At 41.4% G+C, this 21,092-nt stretch overlaps 1 protein-coding gene across 1 annotated transcript in view; it reads left to right on the forward strand.

Annotated features, from left to right (window-relative positions):
• Positions 1–21,092, forward strand: part of ANKUB1 (ankyrin repeat and ubiquitin domain containing 1) — a 36,844-nt gene that overhangs the window by 10,402 nt on the left and 5,350 nt on the right. Inside the window, exons 3-4 of the mRNA XM_059921868.1 lie at positions 6,692–6,908; positions 17,839–17,953. Of these exons, the coding sequence (XP_059777851.1) occupies positions 6,692–6,908; positions 17,839–17,953 (332 nt within the window). The remainder of the gene's footprint in view (positions 1–6,691; positions 6,909–17,838; positions 17,954–21,092) is intronic.

Consider the following 21,092-nt stretch of genomic DNA (forward strand, 5'->3'; position numbering starts at 1 on the left):
AAGAAAATGGTCATAGGAACATACATATCGATAATTACCTTAAACGTGAATGCATTAAATGCTCCAACCAAAAGACACAGGCTTGCTGAATGGACACAAAAACAAGACCCAGCTATATGCTGTCTACAAGAGACCCACTTCAGACGTAGGGACACTTACAGACTAAAAGTGAGGGAATGGAAAAAGATATTCCATGCAAATGGAAATCAAAAGAAAGCTGGAGTAGCAATATTCATATCAGATAAAATAGACTTGAAACTAAAGAATGTTACAAGAGACAAGGACGGACACTATATATTGACCAAGGGATCAATCCAAGAAGAAGATATAACAATTATAAATATATAGGCACTCAACATAGGAGCACCTCAATACATAAGGCAACTGTTAACAGCTCTAAAAGAGGAAATCGACAGTTACACAATAGTAGTGGGGGACTTTAACACCTCACTTACACCAATGGACAGATCATCCAAAATGAAAATAAATAAGGAAACAGAAGCCTTAAATGACACAATAGACCAGATAGATTTAATTGATATTTATAGGACATTCCATCCAAAAACAGCAGATTACACGTTCTTCTCAAGTGCACATGGAACATTCTCCAGGATAGATCACATGTTGGGTCACAAATCAAGCCTCAGTAAATTTAAGAAAATTGAAATCATATCAAGCATCTTTTCTGACCACAACGCTATGAGATTAGAAATGGATTACAGGGGAAAAAAAGTAAAAAACACAAGCACATGGAAGCTAAGCAATACGTTACTAAATAACCAAGAGATCACTGAGGAGATCAAAGAGGAAATCAAAAAATACCTGGAGACAAATGACAATGAAAACACAACGATCCAAAACCTATGGGATGCAGCAAAAGCAGTTCTCAGAGGGAGGTTTATAGCTATACAAGCCTACCTCAAGAAACAAGAAAAATCTCAAATAAACAATCTAACCTTACATCTAAAGGAACTAGAGAAGGAAGAACAAACAAAACCCAAAGTTAGCAGAAGGAAAGAAATCATAAAGATCAGAGCAGAAATAAATGAAATAGAAACAAAGAAAACAATAGCAAAGATAAATAAAACTAAAAGCTGGTTCTTTGAGAAGATAAACAAAATTGATAAACCATTAGCCAGACTCATCAAGAAAAAGACGGAGAGGACTCAAATCAATAAAATTAGAAATGAAAAAGGAGCAGTTACAACAGACACTGCAGAAATACAAAGCATCCTAAGAGACTGCTACAAGCAACTCTATGCCAATAAAATGGACAACTTGGAAGAAATGGACAAATTCTTAGAAAGGTATAAGCTTCCAAGACTGAACCAGGAAGAAATAGAAAATATGAACAGACCAGTCACAAGTAATGAAATTGAAACTGTGATTAAAAATCTTCCAACAAACAAAAATCCATGACCAGATGGCTTCACAGGTGAATTCTGTCAAACATTTAGAGAAGAGATAATACCCATCCTTCTCAAACTCTTCCAAAAAATTGCAGAGGAAGGAACACTCCCAAACTCATTCTACGAGGCCACCATCACCCTGATACCAAAACCAAAGATACTACAAAAAAAGAAAATTACAGACCAATATCTCTCATGAATATAGATGCAAAAATCTCAACAAAATACTAGCAAACAGAATCCAACAACACATTAAAAGGATCATACACCATGATCAAGTGGGATTTATCCCAGGGATGCAAGGATTCTGCAATATATGGAAATCAATCAATATGATACACCATGTTAACAAATTGAAGAATAAAAACCATACAATCATCTCAATAGATGCAGAAAAAGCTTTTGACAAAATTCAACACCCATTTATGATAAAAGCTCTCCAGAAAGTGGGCATAGAGGGAAACTACATCCACATAATAAAGGCCATATACGACAAACCCACAGCAAACATCATTCTCAATGGTGAAAAACTGAAATCATTTCCTCTAAGATCAGGAACAACACAAGGATGTCCACTTTCACCACTATTATTCAACATAGTTTTGGAAGTCCTAGCCACGGCAATCAGAGAAGAAAAATAAATAAAAGGAATACAAATTGAAAAAGAAGAAGTAAAACTGTCACTGTTTGCAGATGACATGACACTATACATAGAGAATACTAAAGATGCCACCTGAAAAGTACTAGAGCTAATCAATGAATTTGGTAAAGTAGCATGATACAAAATTAATGCACAGAAATTTCTTGCATTCCTATACACTAATGATGAAAAATCTGAAAGAGAAATTAAGGAAACACTCCCATTACCATTGCAACGAAAAGAATAAAATACCTAGGAATAAACCTACCTAGGGAGACAAAAGACCTGTATGCAGAAAACTATAAGACACTGTTGAAAGAAATTAAAGATGATACCAACAGACGGATAGATATACCATGTTCTTGGATTGGAGGAATCAATATTGTGAAAATGACTATACTACCCAAAGCAATCTACAGATTCAATGCAATCCCTATCAAATTAACAATGGCGATTTTTACAGAAGTAGAATAAAAAATCTTAAAATTTGTATGGAGACACAAAAGACCCTGAATAGCAAAAGCAGTCTTGAGGGGAAAAAACGGAGCTCGAGGAATCAGACTCCCTGACTTCAGACTATACTACAAAGCTACAGTAATCAAGACAATATGGTACTGGCACAAAAACAGAAACATAGACCAAGGGAACAAGATAGAAAGCCCAGAGATAAGCACCTATGGTCAACTCATCTATGACAAAGGAGGCAAGGATATACAATGGAGAAAAGACAGTCTCTTCAATAAATGGTGCTGTGAAAACTGGACAGCTACATGTAAAAGAATGAAATTGGAACAATCCCTAACACCATACACAAAAATAAACTCAAAATGGATTAGAGACCTAAATGTAAGACCAGACACTCTAAAACTCTTAGAAGAAAACATAGGAAGAACACTCTTTGACACAAATCACAGCAAAATCTTTTTTGATCCACCTCTTAGAGTAATGGAAATAAAAACAAAAATAAACAAATGGGACCTAATGAAACTTCAAAGCTTTTGCACAGCAAAGGAAACCACAAACAAGACGAAAAGACAACCCTCAGAATGGGAGAAAATATTTGCAAACGAATCAATAGACAAAGGATTTATCTCCAATATATATAAACAGCTCATGCAGCTCAATATTAAAAAACAAACAATCCAATCCAAAAATGGGCAGAAGACCTAAATAGACATTTCTCCAAAGAAGATATACAGATGGCCAAGAAGCATATGAAAAGCTGCTCAACATCACTAATTATTAGAGAAATGCAAATCAAATCTACAATGAGGTATCACCTCACACCAGTTAGAATGGGCATCATCAGAAAATCTACAAACAACAAATGCTGGAGAGGGTGTGGAGAAAAGGGAACCCTCTTGCACTGTTGGTGGGAATGTAAATTGATACAGCCACTATGGAGAACAGTATGGAGGTTCCTTAAAAAACTAAAAATAGAATTACCATATGATCCAGCAATCCCACTACTGGGCATATACCCAGAGAAAACCGTAATTCAAAGAGACACATGCACCCCAATGTTCATTGTAGCACTATTTACAATAGCCAGGTCATGGAGGCAACCTAAATGCCCAGTGACAGATGAATGGATAAGGAAGATGAGGTACATATATACAATGGAATATTACTCAGCCATAAAAAGGAACGAAATTGGGTCATTTGTAGAGACGTGGATGGATCTAGAGACTGTCATACAGAGTGAAGTAAGTCAGAAAGAGAAAAACAAATATCGTATATTAACACATATACGTGGAACCTAGAAAAATGGTACAGATGAACCGGTTTGCAAGGCAGAAATTGAGACACAGATGTAGAGAACAAACGTACGGACACCAAGGGGGGAAAGCGGTGGGGTGTGGGGATGGTGGTGTGATGAATTGGGAGATTGGGATTGACAGGTATACACTGATGTGTATAAAATTGATGACTAATAAGGACCTGCTGTATAAAAAAATTAAATTTAATTTAATTTAAAAAAAAAGAATTTGTGAAAGATACTGCGGTGTTCAAATCTTGCATTACCTTCTCTTTTATGTCTCCTTAACTTTTCCTATTTAATGCACATGTGTGTATTTACAGTGAGTTTGCATTTATTTTTTGTTTTGTTTGTTTTAATTAATTAGTTTATTTGGCTGCATCGGGTCTTAGTTGCAGCACACGGGATCTTCATTGTGACATGCAGGATCTTTTTAGTTGCAACATGTGGGATTTAGTTCCCACATTTGACCAGGGATCAGATCTGGGCTCCCTGCATTGGGAGTGGGGTGTCTTAGCCACTGGACCACCAGGGAAGTCCCCTGCATTTATTTTTTGAAAACAGAAGTGGAACTATTCCCATGAAATAGATCTATGTATTTTTTTTTATTGAAAAGTAAGACACTTTGTATGTACCTCCTACCATGGTGTCCTGGTTTGTTTGTAAAACAGAAAATATAATTTTACATTTGTCCAACAGTGATTTGTTTATGGAATTGCTTATTTAATAGCATCTGACTGTCTTGGGTATAACTACCAGCGTTCCCCCATTCAGAACATTTGGGGAGGGGTATCACATAGATAGATGCCTTTTTTTAAATAGATAAGGTGAGTTAGCAAGTTGCTGGTAATCAACAGCTATCTGCTCATTCTCTGTATAAGCAACAGGAAGAAGCGTCACCAACTGGTGTGCCGCACTAGAACTTAAAATGGGTTTCCCACAAAAACAAGGTTTATAAAATGGTGAATATATAGAGTTAAAATAGTACAATGAGAACTATGCTCCAGATATGTTATGAATTATTTATTCGATACATATTTATGGACAGTCTACTCTGTACCAGGTACTATTCTAGGCACTGGGTGACAACAATGAACAAAACTCAAGCAATAGTTTCCACAATAACACGGATTAGAATGAAGGAGGCAAACGTTTATTCATATTCTGAGAAGCATCTTTTAAACTTATTTTTCTAACATCAAATAGTAGTTAGTTAACTGTTAAGGGTGACTTGAGCCTTTGCTGCTTTGTTTGCGTGTTACACATTTAATTCTAAATATAAATTAGAACCTATACCAAGGGCCAACTTTAGGGAAATCAGAGTAAACATAAAAGAAATAAGGAACAACTATTACATAAAATATAATTTTTCTCTCTTCCTCACTATCTTTTTATTCACTTTTCATAGGAATTTCTTCCTGCCCATATATACCCCATGGATTAGGTCAGGCAGATACCTGCCTTAATGGAGCCATAGGAAAACATGAGCATGGTGAAAGGGAAAGGGTGAATCCTTATGTCCTTTCAATTTTTATTGAGCGGTTTTATGAGAAGCTGTTGAGAAAAACTGTCCTAAACACTTTAAATTCAGCCAGCAGCTCAGCTGGCTAATGGCTTTATGCTCAGCAGAAGACATCGGAACCTCTCCCAGTGATCTGGGACACTGAAATGGACCCCAGATCAAAGCACTGCAGCCGAAACTTTCATCAATAACACTACGTACTCCTTAAAAGCTCTTTCAAAGAGATCTGCATGTTGATAACATTCTGGCAATGTGTTATCTGGTAGGTGGGGAATGAATTTAATGTATTATAAACCTGAAGCAGGGAGGGGTCCCTGCAGAAACCCTAGACGAATTTGATGGGAGAAAAGGGGAGGGTAACGGGCGGGACAAGGGAGCAGTGACTGGCTGGAGTCCCCTTGAGGAACCTGGAGGCCAGGGATCTGCTTCTCAGTTTTGCTCAAGGTCCCACGTTACTCTTACCGGAGCCCTCGGTGGCAGCTCTCGGCACTCACATCTGCCACACCAGCAGCGCACTAAAGAAAAACATGATCGTCCTGAATCCACTAAAGAGGAAGTAAAGCCAGTTTCTTTTTTGTTGTTGTTGTTAGAAAAGTGAACATTTTAATAACCTTCCCTCCCTTCCCATTCTCCCCTTTTGCTGTGTTTTTAGTTTTAGTTTGATTGATTTAACGGTTAACAGAAGAATAAATACTTTCCCAAACTTTCCTTCTTAACTCTTTCAGATATCTCAGTTCCACCTGCTTTCTTATTTAGATTCCAAAATAAAAGGAACAAAGGAAACTTTTTTCACTTACATCTAGTACTTCCCTTTTTAAATAGTAAAAGTAAATACACATGATTAAAAAAAAAAAAAAAGTCAAACCATACAGACAAGGAAGACCATAAAATGATAAGCAAAACTCTCCTCCCACCCTGAGCTCAGTTCCACTCCCCAGAGATAACCTCATAGAAATAATTTTTTCAGTTGACTGAGGTTTAGAATCCACAGTATTTCCAAATTAAAGTGCAGCATGATGGAGGAGTTGTTTCTAAACTAACACCTCCATAAGCACAGCGTGGATATAAATTCTCACCACTCCTCTTGTGTATCTGGGTCCGTAGACTAAGAAGTAAGAAGGGACTCAAAGCCCTGCCACGTCTCCTTCACTTTTCTCAAAGGAGTACTCGTAAATTTCCTCAGGACAGAAGCGTGAGACTCAGACCAGAAGTCAGGGAACTTAACTGGCCTTTGCTTTCATCCTTAGCACCCATGTTGTGGGAGCTAGAGGCACTCAGAGCCACCTCCCAAGATGTTTGTCCCTTGTCCCAACCCCCAGACAGTGCTTATTTCTGAGTTCCCTTCTTTTCTCTTCCCTTAGGAAGAAGATAAGCCCACTCTCTGCGTGTTCAATGCTGTGACCCAAGAGACAATGCCCATAATGGAGAGCATTTCCCTTCTTGGTAAAAAGGTGTCTGATCTGAGAACACTGATAGCTCTGAGATGTGGATTCCCTGTGAGTGTCTTCTGTCTTCGGACCCCAGAGGGACTGGAGATGTACGACTGCAACACGCTCAGGGACTACCAGACAGACCTCGGTACCGCCCACTATATGTGACAGCAGCTGCTACTCAGCACCCAGGTTCTTTGATACCAGACTCACAACAGAAGGAAGAGTTGTTTCTAAACTAAAACCTCTGTAGGCGCAGTGTGGATGTAAATTATCAAAACCCCTCTTTGGTGTCTGGGTCTGTAGGCTAAGAAATAAGAATGGTCGCATAACCCCTGCCATGTCTTGTTCTCTCTGCTCAAAGCAAGAGGACTTGTTAATATCCTCAGGCTAGAAGACCAAGACTCAGATCTGTTTATATTTTTCTCTTTCAAAATATATTTCAAGCATATATAGAAGCAAGTTCTAGTAGATATTCTTTTTCCTCTTTTTAATGCAAGTGGTAGCATATGACACATATTGTTTGAACCTTGCTTTATGTGAACTCATTTTGAAATACTGTCAGTTATATTAAACAATCTTCTAATTAAACAGTATGAAGCCAATACTGTGCAGGCCGAACAGGTGCCTCAGTGAGCACCATTCATCCCTGATGGACAGATTACAACCTCTCTTTAAATACTGTACTTCAGTCATGTCTGCTGCAGCCATACATTATTAAGCCAAACTCAAAGGACTGTCAGATTTGTTTTAACCATATTGGCAAACGGTTCAAACTTTATAGAGATTCTTGCTTGAGGTGAATAAGTTTTTGCTGACAGCACATCTTTAGGTAACATTGTGCGATAACGTTTGCTGCAATGGAATTTGATTTCTCCCAACTTATAATAGGGCCTGTAGACATCCATGAATTAAGCAGTTTTGCTTTTTATAACTGCTAAATTTGCATTTATTGTTACTTTCCTGACTATTATGTTTGCTTATTCTTTCATGTTTTTGTTTTTTTTTCCTTAGATTCCGTATATATGTGTTAGCATACTGTATTTGTTTTTCTCTTTCTTACTTCACTCTGTATGACAGACTCTAACTCCATCCACCTCATTACAAATACCTCCATTTCATTTCTTTTTATGGCTGAGTAATATTCCATTGTATATATGTGCCACATCTTCTTTATCCATTCATCTGTCGATGGACACTTAGGTTGCTTCCATGTCCTGGCTATTGTAAATAGAGCTGCAATGAACATTTTGGTACATGACTCCTTTTGACCTATGGTTTTCTCAGGGTATATGCCCAGTAGTGGGATTGCTGGGTCGTATGTTACTTTTAACTGAGGCTCTCAAAACTTTGACAACAATTACCATCCCTGTTTTTGATGAGAGGAAGTGATGGTCTAGGAGTCGTCCTCAGAGTACCTTACTGTAAACACATATCTGCTCTGTGTGCTTGCTGGGGGGTCAGCCCTGCGCAGAACATGGTGGTGGTTGATTTAAGTAAGGGCACACAAGTGGCATTTGTCTTCGAGCAACTTATGACCTACTTATTTAATGAAATGCCAAAGGATAAATGAGAAAACTAAGGTGACTGTTCTGCAGGCCTGTGCTGCTCAGATCATGATGTGACATTTTAGAGCATGAAGAGAATTTAGAAATGGCTTGGCCCAACACCTAATTTTTTTTTTTGGTCGTGCTGCACACCATGTGGGATCTTAGCTCCCCCACCAGAGTGGAACCCATGCCCCCTGCAGTGGAAGTGTGGAGTCCTAAGCACTGGACCACCAGGGAAGTCCCCCAACCCCTAATTTTTACAGATATAAAGACAGCAAAAAGGTTCTGAATGGTTAAATGACTTGCTCAGGGTGTGTCAAGGATAACGCCCCTTAAAATGACCCTCTAGGAAGGAGGTTTTTCAGATGTAAGGTCAGAGGCTCCAGCATGACCTGGGTAGATGGCTTTGGCCACCATGAGAACACAGGGCATGGGAGGAGGGGCAAGGAAAGAGGGACCTCAAAGGAAAAGGAGGAAGAGCCTTTGACCTGCTTCACACCTTTGCCTAAAACACTCCTAGCAGTCTTTTTTTTTTTTAATTTAATCCTTGTAAATATTTTATTTTATTTTATTTTATTTATTTTATTTATTTATTTTATTTTTGGCTGCGGCCAGTCTTAGTTGCGGCATGCGGGATCTTTCGTTGCGGCGCGTGGGCTTCTCTCTGTTTTGGGCTTCTCTCTAGTTGTGACGCGAGGGCTCCAGAGCGCATGGGCTCTGTAGTTTGCGGCACGCAGGCTCAGTAGTTGTGGTGCATGGGCTTAGTTGCCCCGTGGCATGTGGGATCTTAGTTCCCTGACCAGGGATCGAACCCATGTCCCCTGCATTGGAAGGCAGATTCTTAACCACTGGACCACCAGGGAAGTCCCCTTAGCAGTCTTTAAGTAGCCAGCCCACCTTTTTAAACTACAGGGTAAGGGAATCTTTGATCCGCCTCTCTTCCAGATTCTCCTCTTTCCAGTCAATGAGTCATCCCCGATGCTGTCAGGAGTTGAACCTTGACCCCTTTCCAAAGGCAGTGGAAAGTCAGAAGGTTTTGGAGAAGCAGTCAAAGAAAATCAAAGATTTAAGTAGCTCAATTAGTCCCTGCACATACTAGCTCATACAGTAATATATAAAACTGCCTCTGCACTCTGGGCATTTATAGTAAAGTGGTAGAAATGAAGCATGCACATTTACTCAGTTATAATCCAATAAGCCAGCTCCTTGTAGGCTGAAGGGCTCAGGGAAGGCTTTTTGGAGAATGTTGGACTTGAGCACACAAAGATGCGAGAAATATGCATCATCTGAGAGGAGGAAGGGAAGACATTCCAGGCTTCTAGGCCAGGAGAAAAGCATGAGCCACAGATTCAAGAACATGGGCTTACATTTGCAGCAACATGGATGGACCTAGAGATTGTCATACTGAGTGAAGCAAGTCAGACAGAGAAAGACAAATATCATACGATATCACTTACATGTGGAATCTTAAAAAATGGTACAACTAAACTTATTTACAAAACAGAAATAGAGTCACAGATGTAGAAAACAAACTTATGGTTACCGGGGGGAAGTGGGGGTGGGGAGAGGGATAAATTTGGAGACGGGGACTGATATATACACACTAGTATATATAAAATAGATAACTAATAAGGACCTACTGTATAGCTCAGGGAACTCTGCTCAATACTCTGTAATGACCTCTATGGGAAAAGAATCTAAAAAAGAAGGGATATATGTTTATGTATAACTGATACACTTTGTTGTACAGTAGAAACTAACACAACATTGTAAATCAACTATACTCTAATAAAATTTTTTAAAAATCAAAAAAAAAAAAAAAGAATGTGGGCTTAATCCAGGGAGGACAGAAAGCAGGAGACTGTTCTAAAGAGTGGAGGAGCCTCGTTGAGACCAATGGGAATCACAGCTGAGGTCATATTGAGGAGGGTCTTAGAGGTGAGGCAACAGAGCACAGGTTTCATGTGCTTGCAACCACAGCCATGTACATTCTGGAACAGGAGTGTTTCAATAGAAGTTTAATCTCGTGGCAGGCAGCATGAAATATAGAAAGGAGTGAGGAGAGCCTGGAAGTAGAGTGATATGCTAACTGGAGCTTTTGATAATCCCAGTATTAACTAATTCCACTAGGAATGGAAGAGACAAATCTGAGAAATTCATGAGAGAGAGACAGAGCATCATGCTGGGTCACATCTAAGAAGAGGGAAATGCCAAGGCTCTGATGCTAGGCTAACAGCAATGGTGAAATTGGGGAAAGGAGCTTATGCTTTGGGTCTTAAACTTTAGATACAAGGAAACTCAGAGAGTACATTTTTTTTTTCCTGAAAATTACTCAGCTAGTTAGTGGCAAAGCTGTAAGTACAACTGAGTTCTTCTAATTCTCCTCCATGACAAATATGGAGCTAGGGCTTGAGTGATGGGTTGGGTTAGCAGATACTGCTATAGGCGTCCTGCCCATGGAGTTGGGGGTACAGCACTGTGAGAGGTGCTTTCCTTAGACAGTAGATACAGAGAGGGACATGTCAAGGGCCAAGGACATGTCAGTGCTCAGGACATGCTGAAGTCAGGATAAGTAGACAGAAGAGGAGTCAGAAAATGAGACACAGAAAGCTGTCAGAGTCAGGAAGAAAACACAGACTTTGCATTGTCACAGATGATGAAGAGACTGTTTGTGGGATGCTAGTAAAAGGCCAAAGACAGTGTCTGAGAAAAACCTTTTGATTTTGCTTAGAGGTCATTGGTGAGCTTAGAGAGAGAAGTTTTAATAAAGCGGATGGAGACGGAAAGGTTGTAGGGATTAAGAAGCAGATACGTAATAAGGGGATAAAAGGCTTTTTTGGTGATAGAATACTTAATAATTAACTTATCAAGAATTTATCAAAGCTAAACATCCCCTAATGTTTGTGATTTTGAAATTTTGTGACTTGAGGTTTAGTGACACATCATATAGGTCCAATATACACACAACACATGTGCGCGCATGTGTGCGTGCGCGCACACAAACACACTCGCACACCTTTTCTTGAATCAACCTATACAGGACAGAATGATGCCATTGGTACTTTTCACTGTGAATGCCTCATGGCATGTATTCATGGCCAGACTGAGAACATCACATCTGAGAGACTATTCCAGGAGAAGGGTCTTGTCAGCTCAGACCCTGAAATCTAGGCGGGCTCCAGGGTCCCCCACTACTCCTCAGGCCCCTTAGAGACCTACTGTGCCATTTTAATTCCTTTTATAAATGAGAAAACTGAGGCTCAGAGAAGTTAAGTGACTTGGTCAAGGTCATACTGGTAATAATTAGTCATCCTACACTCAGGATGGAGTTCTTTCCAACAACTTATACTGCCAACCCAGTGCATCTTTATTGATACCTATTTTTATTGATGCTCTTTAAGTACAGATCAATATCTTGTTTTGATTCCCACTAAGGGAAATCCAAACCAGACAAATGGTTTCCACATTCAGAAAGAAAAAGCCCAAATCAGATAGGCAGATATTGATCCCAGAGTATGCATGAGGAATCCAGAAACTTGGGATATGGGGACCACAGCAGGAGAGGTTGGAGACGATTCCCTAGAATAGGCACTGTTGCTTGCACCTGCTTTCCTGCACAGCTTGGGCATGGTAGGTGGATTCGTAAGTAGAGAGTGGGTGAATCCAGGTTCTGTAAATATATACAATTTGGGGAGTCCACTTTAAAAACTTAAGAATAAAGAATTAGAAAGTTCATATAGTAAGAGGCCTTGACGCTTAATTCTCATTAATTTTACTTTCATTTCAGTTATAGATTTTAGTTGTATTTTCTGGAACAACATAGCATTTTAAAAATAAGTTTCTATTTTCTAGCAGAATGCCTAAGCTTATGAAGGAATTTAATGTGTGACAAAGGAGGCATTACAAATCAATTGGAATGGAAGGATTATCCAATAGATGGTGCTGGTTAACTCACTTAGAAATTCTCTGGATATTCAAAAGTTGAGCATTAAGAGAAAAACCATCCATTGTTACCTTTGATCTTTGAGAATTAAGACTGCTTCATTGCAAAAAACTGAAATTGATAGTTATAACACCTGTAACATCTGTTCACATAAAATACAGGGCTTGTTGGAGGTGCCCTAACTGATAAGAACTTAAATCACATAGTATTCTCTAGTTTTCAGGGCTCATCAGTAGTAGACAGGTTGAGCTAGGGAGAGCTGAGACCCTGAGGCTAGGCAACCACCTAGGGAAGTGCAGATGGGCCAGGAAGACCCCACCCGTAGACATCTAGCAAAAGGAGGTTAGCCTTAAATAGGTCCTGGTGGGGGTCCTGGAACAGGCAGGTCAGTCTGCATTAGCAATTGGTACGATGGAGGAAGGCAGAGGGGGATCCAGGGAGATCCAGCAGGGACCCGGTAGGTGAACCATAGCATCAGAGCATCAAGGTAGTGAATGAATCAACGAATGAATGACATAAAAGGCGGGAAATGAGACAAGCTGGTTGCTGACACGGGAGCCTCTGTCAACATGTAACAGAAATCTAACCCCAGAGACTGGGGTTCGGAGTAGGAACTCTCTGAGTTCCAGGCTCGGAGAACAGAGATGGGGCCTCAGTTACGAAACCCAAAAGGTAGAGTAGGATACTGAGACTTGTGCTCTGAGGCACAAGGTGGGGGCTTGGTCTCTTATTCCTGGAAGAATAAGGCAAGTTACTAGAACAGGACAACACCTGAGCAGGATGAACAGGAAGAGCAACTTCCCACCAAACGTCTGAGCAGCTGGCCTGGACTCTTAACAAATCCCCTACAACTGAAATTAAGACTGTTCCGGGGGCCTAAGACTGTTCTGGTCATTCTAATGGAGGCTATGCGGCCTCGGCTGTGGAGGACCAGGGAGGCTGGAGTATAGTGCCAGGCTAAAGCTTTCCAACGCTCATCTTTGAGTGATTTTCATAATAAACTAAAAACATAGTAAGTCACTTTAGTCAGGAGATGAAACAAATGCACTTGGAGCACTGTTTAAAGTCTTTTGTTTCCAGTGCTATTCATAGAAATCAAATATTTTACAAGAAAGTTTAGGTACAACAAGAAGCTTTTTTTTTTTTTTTTTTTTTAATAAATTTATTTATTTATTTATTTTAGCTGTGTTGGGTCTTCATTTCTGTGCGAGGGCTTCCTCTAGTTGCGGCAAGCGGGGGTCACTCTTCATCGCGGTGTGCGGGCCTCTCTTGTTGCGGAGCACAGGCTCCAGACGTGCAGGCTCAGTAGTTGTGGCTCACGGGCCCAGTTGCTCCCCGGCATGTGGGATCTTCCCAGACCAGGGCTCAAACCCGTGTCCCCTGCATTGGCAGGCAGACTCTCGACCACTGCGCCACCAGGGAAGCCCAACAAGAAGCTTTAGAGAAACTAAATCTATTAGGTCATGGATGATCCATATGTTGGAAGATGTTTATCTAGGCATTTCTAGAGTGTATCTGCGGAACTGCTACTTGGTGTCTACAGAATAACTCCATAATTCTCCAGCAAAAAGAGTGAATTCTCCTAGCTGAGGCCAGACTTGTGAGGGTTAAGGTAGGTTAGGGCCTTGATGGCATTCATGCAGATCAGGCTCTGTGGGTAAACATGCACAGCAGCTAGGAATCAACCCACAAAGGACAGTGAGGCCAAGGTCAAGAAATCCCAAACCAGAGTCAAGAGTAAGGGAAGAAGAGCCCCATTTCAAGATTACAGGTTGTGGGCTTCCCTGGTGGTGCAGTGGTTGAGAGTCTGCCGGCCAATGCAGGGGACACGGGTTCGAGCCCTGGTCTGGGAAGATCCCACATGCCGCGGAGCAACTAGGCCCGTGAGCCACAATTACTGAGCCTGCGCGTCTGGAGCCTGTGCTCCGCAACAAGAGAGGCCGCGATAGCGAGAGGCCCGTGCACCGCGATGAAGAGTGGCCCCCGCTTGCCGCAACTAGAAAAAGCCCTCGCACAGAGACGAAGACCCAACACAGCCAAAAAAATAAAAATAAAAATAAATAAATTAATTAATTAATTAAAAAAAAAAGATTACAGGTTGTAACGTAGGACGTCCAAAAAGAGAGGGATCAGCAGAAAGAACATATACTTGGATGTGTGTCTGCCTGTGAAGTGGATGCAAGAAGGGCAAGAGCCAGGAAGCAGAAAGGAAAGCAAGAGAAAGGCAGGGGAAAAGAGGAGGCTTCCGAAGCATTAGAAAGAATTCTAGAGACAAAAATTCCAAGCCAAATTCTATTCCCAGCTTGCTGGGTAGGTTCAGGCAGTTCCCCATGGGCCTCAGCTTCCTAGTGTATAAAAGGAGACAATGGAGCGGGCTGGTCTTTTAGGATCTTTTTATCTTCAGCATTCTGTGACTCTAAGATTACTGCTGTTATGTTATCCTTCCTTCCTTCTCACCTGCAGGTATTTATGATGAACCTGTCTGAGCCTGAGGATATGTGTGGATAAGCCAAGTCACACACTGTCCCATCACAGCTTTGGCATGCAACTTCTGGGGCCACCATATTGATTCAAAGGCAGCCAATCCATAAGCTGTCCAGTGACACCACCTCTCCTAGCTGAGACAATTAGAGTCTTGCTTGGAGATGAGTATAACACAGAGGACAGGCACATGGGCCCAGCAGCCAGATTGTCCAGGTCCAACTCCTGGTTCCACTATTTACTGGTTATGTAGAAGCTGGGGTAGTTACTTCATCTTACAGCGCCTCAGTTTCCTCAGCTGTCAAATGGAGAAAATAATATAACCCATCACTTAGGGTTGTTGTGAATTTTAAATTATTAAATTGTTCATGTACTTAGAATAATCTAGAGCATATAGTAAGCATTCAATGAATATTAGCTATTCATATTCAATATATTACTGTTATTATTATTAATCATTAGTCTTGTGAATTCAAATTGGGAAATGTAGAGAGACAAAATTGGTTATCAGTAGGGTTGGAAAATGAAGAGTGTCAAGAAATAAGGTTGGGTCACGGCAAACGCATGTTGCATGCATGCCAAAGTTGTGATAGGACAGAAGCTGTAAGTTAAGCAGGGCAGCCTGTCAGTAGAGAAAGGGAGAAGACATACAAAGAGACCTAAAGGGCATGAGAGAGAGTGAGAGAACCTGGGGCCCATGGGAGAGATGGGCAGTGGTCCATCTTGAGAAATGTCTTGGTTCCTAATGCATGTTAGATGTGGTCATTGTCTCAGTATAATAAGCCCCATTTTCTTGAGGGTCTCCTTGCGATCCAAGAGCATAACTAAAACAGAGCCCACAGACTGGATGAGACATAATGCTTGTGCTCAAAGAGTTCTTTTAGTGTTTGTCAACTGGCAATTCCAAAGCAGAAATGTATGTTCAATAAAAAAGACTTTCAAAGTATACTTTGCAACCAGTTGAGCAGTCATTTACCCTATCTGGGGAGGTGAGAGGATGGTGTAGTCAAGGAGGGCTTCCTAGAGGAGGTGATGCCAGGACTGCATCATAAACTATTGGTAGGAGGATGGGGGAGTCAGAAGAATTCAGACAGAAGGGACAGCAAAAGAAGATGCCCCAAATCCAGAAACAGTATGGGGTACACACAGAAGTACAGGCCAGCCTGCTGGGCTACTAAGGGTTAGGAGGGCGGCACATGGCCAGAACGGGTTTGAGGAGTGGCTCAGAACTTCATTTAACACGTATTTACTGAGCACCCACTGTGAGCCAGGCACTATTGGGGAAAGCAAGCATAGAGCTGTGAGCAAGGGTAGCAAGGTCCCCACCCTCTTGAAGCTTGCATTTCAGTGGGGAAGGCAAGCATCATCCCGTAAACAGAAAAATATCGAATTTTAAATAAAATTAAGGAATATGAAGTAAAAGAAGGCAGGATAAGGGAATAGAGAGGGATGTGATGAGGTGGGGAAAGGCTATTGCAGATGGCTGGCCAGAAGAGGAGATGGCATCTGAACAGAGACATGAATAAAGACAGGGGGAGGCTGTGGGGAGCTTCTCGAGGTAGCTTTAGGTGAGAGATTATCTAGGCCTGAGAGAGGGCGGCGCTCGTTAAGATGGAGGTGAAGAAGCAGAGTTCTTCAACATTTGGGAAATAAACTTGTCAGGCCTTAGCGATTGTACAGATGTTGGGGGCATGAGAGAAAGGAAGGGATGAAGAACAACTCCCAGATTTCTAACTCAGGTAGCAAGGAAGATAGTGGTGACACAAACCGAGACACAGAATACAGGAGGAAAAGCAGGTTGGGGATGAAAGGTGACAGGTTGTCCTTCAGAACAGTGGGGCCCTAGCGTGATCCTTTAGATTGTGGTATCCCCAGCAGGGGGAATCCGGAGCTGGAGCAGAGGCCTGGCTGGAATTTGGACTCAGGAGTGACTGGCCCGTGGGTGAGTTTGTGTCGCAACTGAGGTTGACTGTCAGTCAGCCAACAAGTATGTAGTGAGCACTCAGCAAACGGCAGGCAGTGTGGCAAGTCCTGAAGGAGCGTCGTTTGTAGTGGGTCGTGAACAACAGTCTCCAAACAAGTAAAATGATTTCAAGTACTGATGATAGGGGCTATGAAGAAATTAAAATAAGGTCACGGCATAAAGAGTATTGGAGGGGAGAAGGGGGTGGTGGCAGAGATTGCTTTAGCCCTGGTGGCCAAGAAGGTCCTCTGTGCGGGCACAATGCTTGAAGGGAAAGCTGAGTAAGAGGGACACTGCCCTGTGAACTCTGGATAAAGACTCTTTGAAGCAAAAGAAATTATGTGTTTAGGTCCTCAGATGGGCGTGGCCTTGGTGTGTCTGAAGGACAGGTGAAAGGTCAGAGTGGCCGGAACAGAGTGAGTGAGGCAGGCTGGTGGGACAGAGGTCAGAGTGGGCCACATGGGGAGGAGACTGAGTTTTATCCTGAGGGAATGTGTAGAGTCAGAAGAGCAGAAGCCTGAGGAAAGATTCCTGGGAAACACCAGCCTGAAGGACGAAGGGAATGTAGTCACAAAACCAGGAGAGGGTAGGCTTTTGAGGAGCAAGTGATAAATCCTCCAGCAGCAATGTACATATCACTTTTATGTTCATAACACAGAATGGCTTCTGTTTTGTGAAGAATGGAATGAAAGGATCATTCAACTTCACCCACAGCCCACTTGTAAGCTAAAGGCCCAAGAAATGCATATGTCCTGCCACAGTTTCTTGAGTTTCTCTTCCAACATAACAGCTTTTGTCTACCTGGTGATGTGTAGATCAGCATGGAATCGATGTCCACAGAAATGTTTTAAGATAGCTGCAGAAAGTAGTTCAGCATTGTAGGCTTTCACTGTGCAGATGAGAAAATGCAAGTGCACAGAAGCTAAAAGGCTTTTCCAAGTCAATATAGGCCTAAGCTCAAGATAGCATCCCTGCCCCCCCCCCTCTCTCTCTCTCTCAGCATCACTGTCTCCTTATTCAAAGGCTACTTTTCATTTGGCACCCAGCTCATGTCTGTTGGGAGAAAGCTATCATTAGAAGTTTCTGGACCACCAAACCCCAGGGATGGGCTGGAACCATCACCACCTCTCTTCATCCACAGGCACAACACTTCGCTTGGACGTCTGGGATGGATGGAAGGAATTTCTGATGGGCTGTCTCCTCGGACAAAAACTTAAAGTCCAACGCTATTTATCAAATGAAGGACCAGTACTCAAGTACGAGATAAAGCAAATGCTAAACTAATTAAAGTAATTTTTGCTAAACTTTCATAGGAACTTGAGTCTGCAATTCACTCTTTAGCTGGGGTGCTGCTCCAAGGGAGTTCCCTTGAGACATTTTTATTGAGATATTTGCTCGAATAAGATAGCAGGGAGGAGAGATTGGGGGACTGACAGCCTTTGGTGATGTATTGTAATTCAGGTAGACTTTCATCAGGAAACACTATCTAAATGCACGACTTCAGTTTGGTTTGGATATTAGACTTTTATCGGCACTTTTTAAAGGATATCAGAATAAGTGCCTTGCCACTCTCACATTCAATTATTCTAAAAACCACTAATTGCTAATTCATTGGCTGAAAACATTGCCTACCTCTTCCTAAGCTATCATGTAACTTTTCAAATCGCATCTAATACACACATTCATACTTTTGCCATACATGAAGTGTAACACATGCTGCTGGAGCAGTGGAGGAAGGTAGGCTCAGAGAAGCAGGTGGACATTTTAACATTATCTCTGCAGCCAGCAGCTTCCCAGGTGCATAAGCTGCATTACCCTTTAGGTTTTAATTCAGTGGTATTTTAGAACAGTGCCCCCTTGTGGTGATTTAGTCATACTTTACAGAAGCACACACACTCAGCAGGAGCTCTAAGGGCTCTGTGAAGTGACAGATTGGAAAACCAGCTTCTGCAATTTTATAAAATATTTAAATATTTAAAATTAATTTCTATTTGGGGATAATTACAATTCTCTCTTTTCATGCTCTGAATCCAAAGAAATAGCTGTTGCATTGTTACTTTTAATACTGCATATTTACTGAGTACTTTGTAGCATTGTGTTATATTTATTAACTAATTTTATACTTATAACACTTTTATGAGATGGATACTATTTTATCTTATTTTACAGATAAGGAAACTGATTTAGGAAATCTGCCCAATGTCACACAGCTAGCAGGGGCACAAGTGGGTTTTAGATCCCCACAATTTAACTCTAGTGCTCATGTACTTAACTATTTCCACTTAATCTTTAAATAAAATCTAAGAGCTCAGAGAATATAAATACGATATGCATATGATCAGAGTGAAAAGCTCCTTTTATTCCTCCACCCAATCAACAATGTATGTACTATGTACTATGAAAGCAATAAACAAGATATGGTCCCTGCCTTTAGCAAATTTATAGTCCAGTAGGGGAAACAGAAAACAAGTAACCAATTCCTGGAGAAACAGAATTGCAAAATGTCTGGGAATACAAACTCCAGTGCTCATCTACCTAGGTTCAAAGCCCCACCCCCTCAGTGTTTAGTCGTGTAAACTTAAGCAAGTAGTCATCCTGTACCTCAGTTTCCTCTTCTATAAAATGGGGAAAATAATAGTACCTATCTCATAGAACTACTTTAGAGATTAAATGAACTAGTATTATAAGGAACTTAGAGGGCCACCTGGCACATGGTAAGGAGGATACAAATGTTAGGTGTCGCTGTTACCATTCAGTGTGAAAATTGTTATGACGTGGGCAGTGTGCAAGAAGATATGGGAATGTATAGTATGGACAACTGTAGGGGATCAGGTAAAGCACCCCGAGAAAGGGACTTGAAGGGCTGATACTCAGGTAAACAGTAGGGAGAATAAAAATGTTTCAAAACAGATGGAACCATGTGTACAAAGACCCAGGGGGCAAGAGAATGGATTCAAAGAACTGAAAGAAGTTAGTTCCACATGGTAGATTACAGAGTAAGATGAAGCTAGTGGCCAGAGGCTGGAAAGATAAGAAGAGGCCAGCTCATGCAGGCCCCTGTAGGAATGTGAAGGAATTTGGATTTTATCGTTTAAATGTTGGGAAGACATTGAAGGTAGAGAAAGGCCATGATGAGATCTGCATTTTAGAACATTGGCTCTGACTGCAATGTGGGGAATAGAGGCAGACAGGGAGACAGGAAAATAGTCAAAAGAAAACGGCAGCCTGAGCTAGGCTTATGACAGCAGAGGTGGGGCTAAGAGGACAGACTGTGAAAAGATCATTTAGGAGGCAGAATCAACTAGTCTTGGTAACAAGAGTGCTCTAGTTCCCACAACATGAGTGTTGAGGATGAAAGCAAAGGCCAGTTAGTCCACGCAGGAGGGCCTCTTCTCCCCAAATCAAATTCAGAGTTGCTGATCTGCACTAATGAATTTCAAACGAAATTGATATGTGAACCAAAATGCCAGCATATTAATGTATAACTCTAATTAGTTATAATCTGTCAGAGGGGCCTAGAAACCCACATGTTCTGGGCAGACCATCTCTCTTAAACAGGAAAATTACATGGGATGCCACATACACATGAAAATTATGGTGTGGTGAGCATGCAGTCAGAGACAGGAGAGTTAGTTGTATGCAGATTTTGGATGATACCAGGCTAGCTGGCCTCCATCTCTACCATGGGGTCACAGAGAGCCTTGCCCAAGTAAATCCTGGACAAAACCTGATGGAACCCTGTCTAGCTTTGCCTCCCTAATTCTTATTTCTCTGAATAGTCTTTACCCATCATTCAATTTGTGCCTGATGGGGTATTGGAAGGATAGGGATGGCAGGAAGGCCAGTGTGGCTATAGTTCAGTGAAAGAGAAGCAGAGTGGTGGGAAGTGAGGCAGGAGCTGGGGCAGGGTCCGGGTGACAGGTGCCCTGAAGGCCAAGATGAGGAGTTAGAATTTCAATTGCAGCCGGAAGCTACTAGAGGGTTTGGAAGAGAGCATAGGCCACCTCCAACGTATGGAATAAAAAGATTGCTAAGCACTGTATGAGGAAAAGCCCGTAGAGGGATAAGAGGAGGTGGGAGACCAGTTAGGAGACTGTGGCACTGGTGGTCATGCTGGTGGGGGGCACCCTAGAGGTTTCGATCAGAATAGCAGTAGAGATTTTGAGAAGCCAGAGAATAAGGACTGTTAGAAAAGACAAAGCAAACAAACATACAAAGCATTCAAATTTCTAAAATGTACTGAATCTCTTCCTATGCTTTCCCAGTGAATATAAAGCTTGATATTTATCTTGAGCATTAGATTTTCGTAAGGAAAAAACTGCTCCAAGGAAACCAATATGAATTATTTATATGTACACAATAGGACAAATGTGTATAAGCAGGACCTGTGCAGTT

This window comes from Balaenoptera ricei, chromosome 4, assembly GCF_028023285.1.
Source record: "Balaenoptera ricei isolate mBalRic1 chromosome 4, mBalRic1.hap2, whole genome shotgun sequence".
NCBI classification, from domain to species: domain Eukaryota; kingdom Metazoa; phylum Chordata; class Mammalia; order Artiodactyla; family Balaenopteridae; genus Balaenoptera; species Balaenoptera ricei.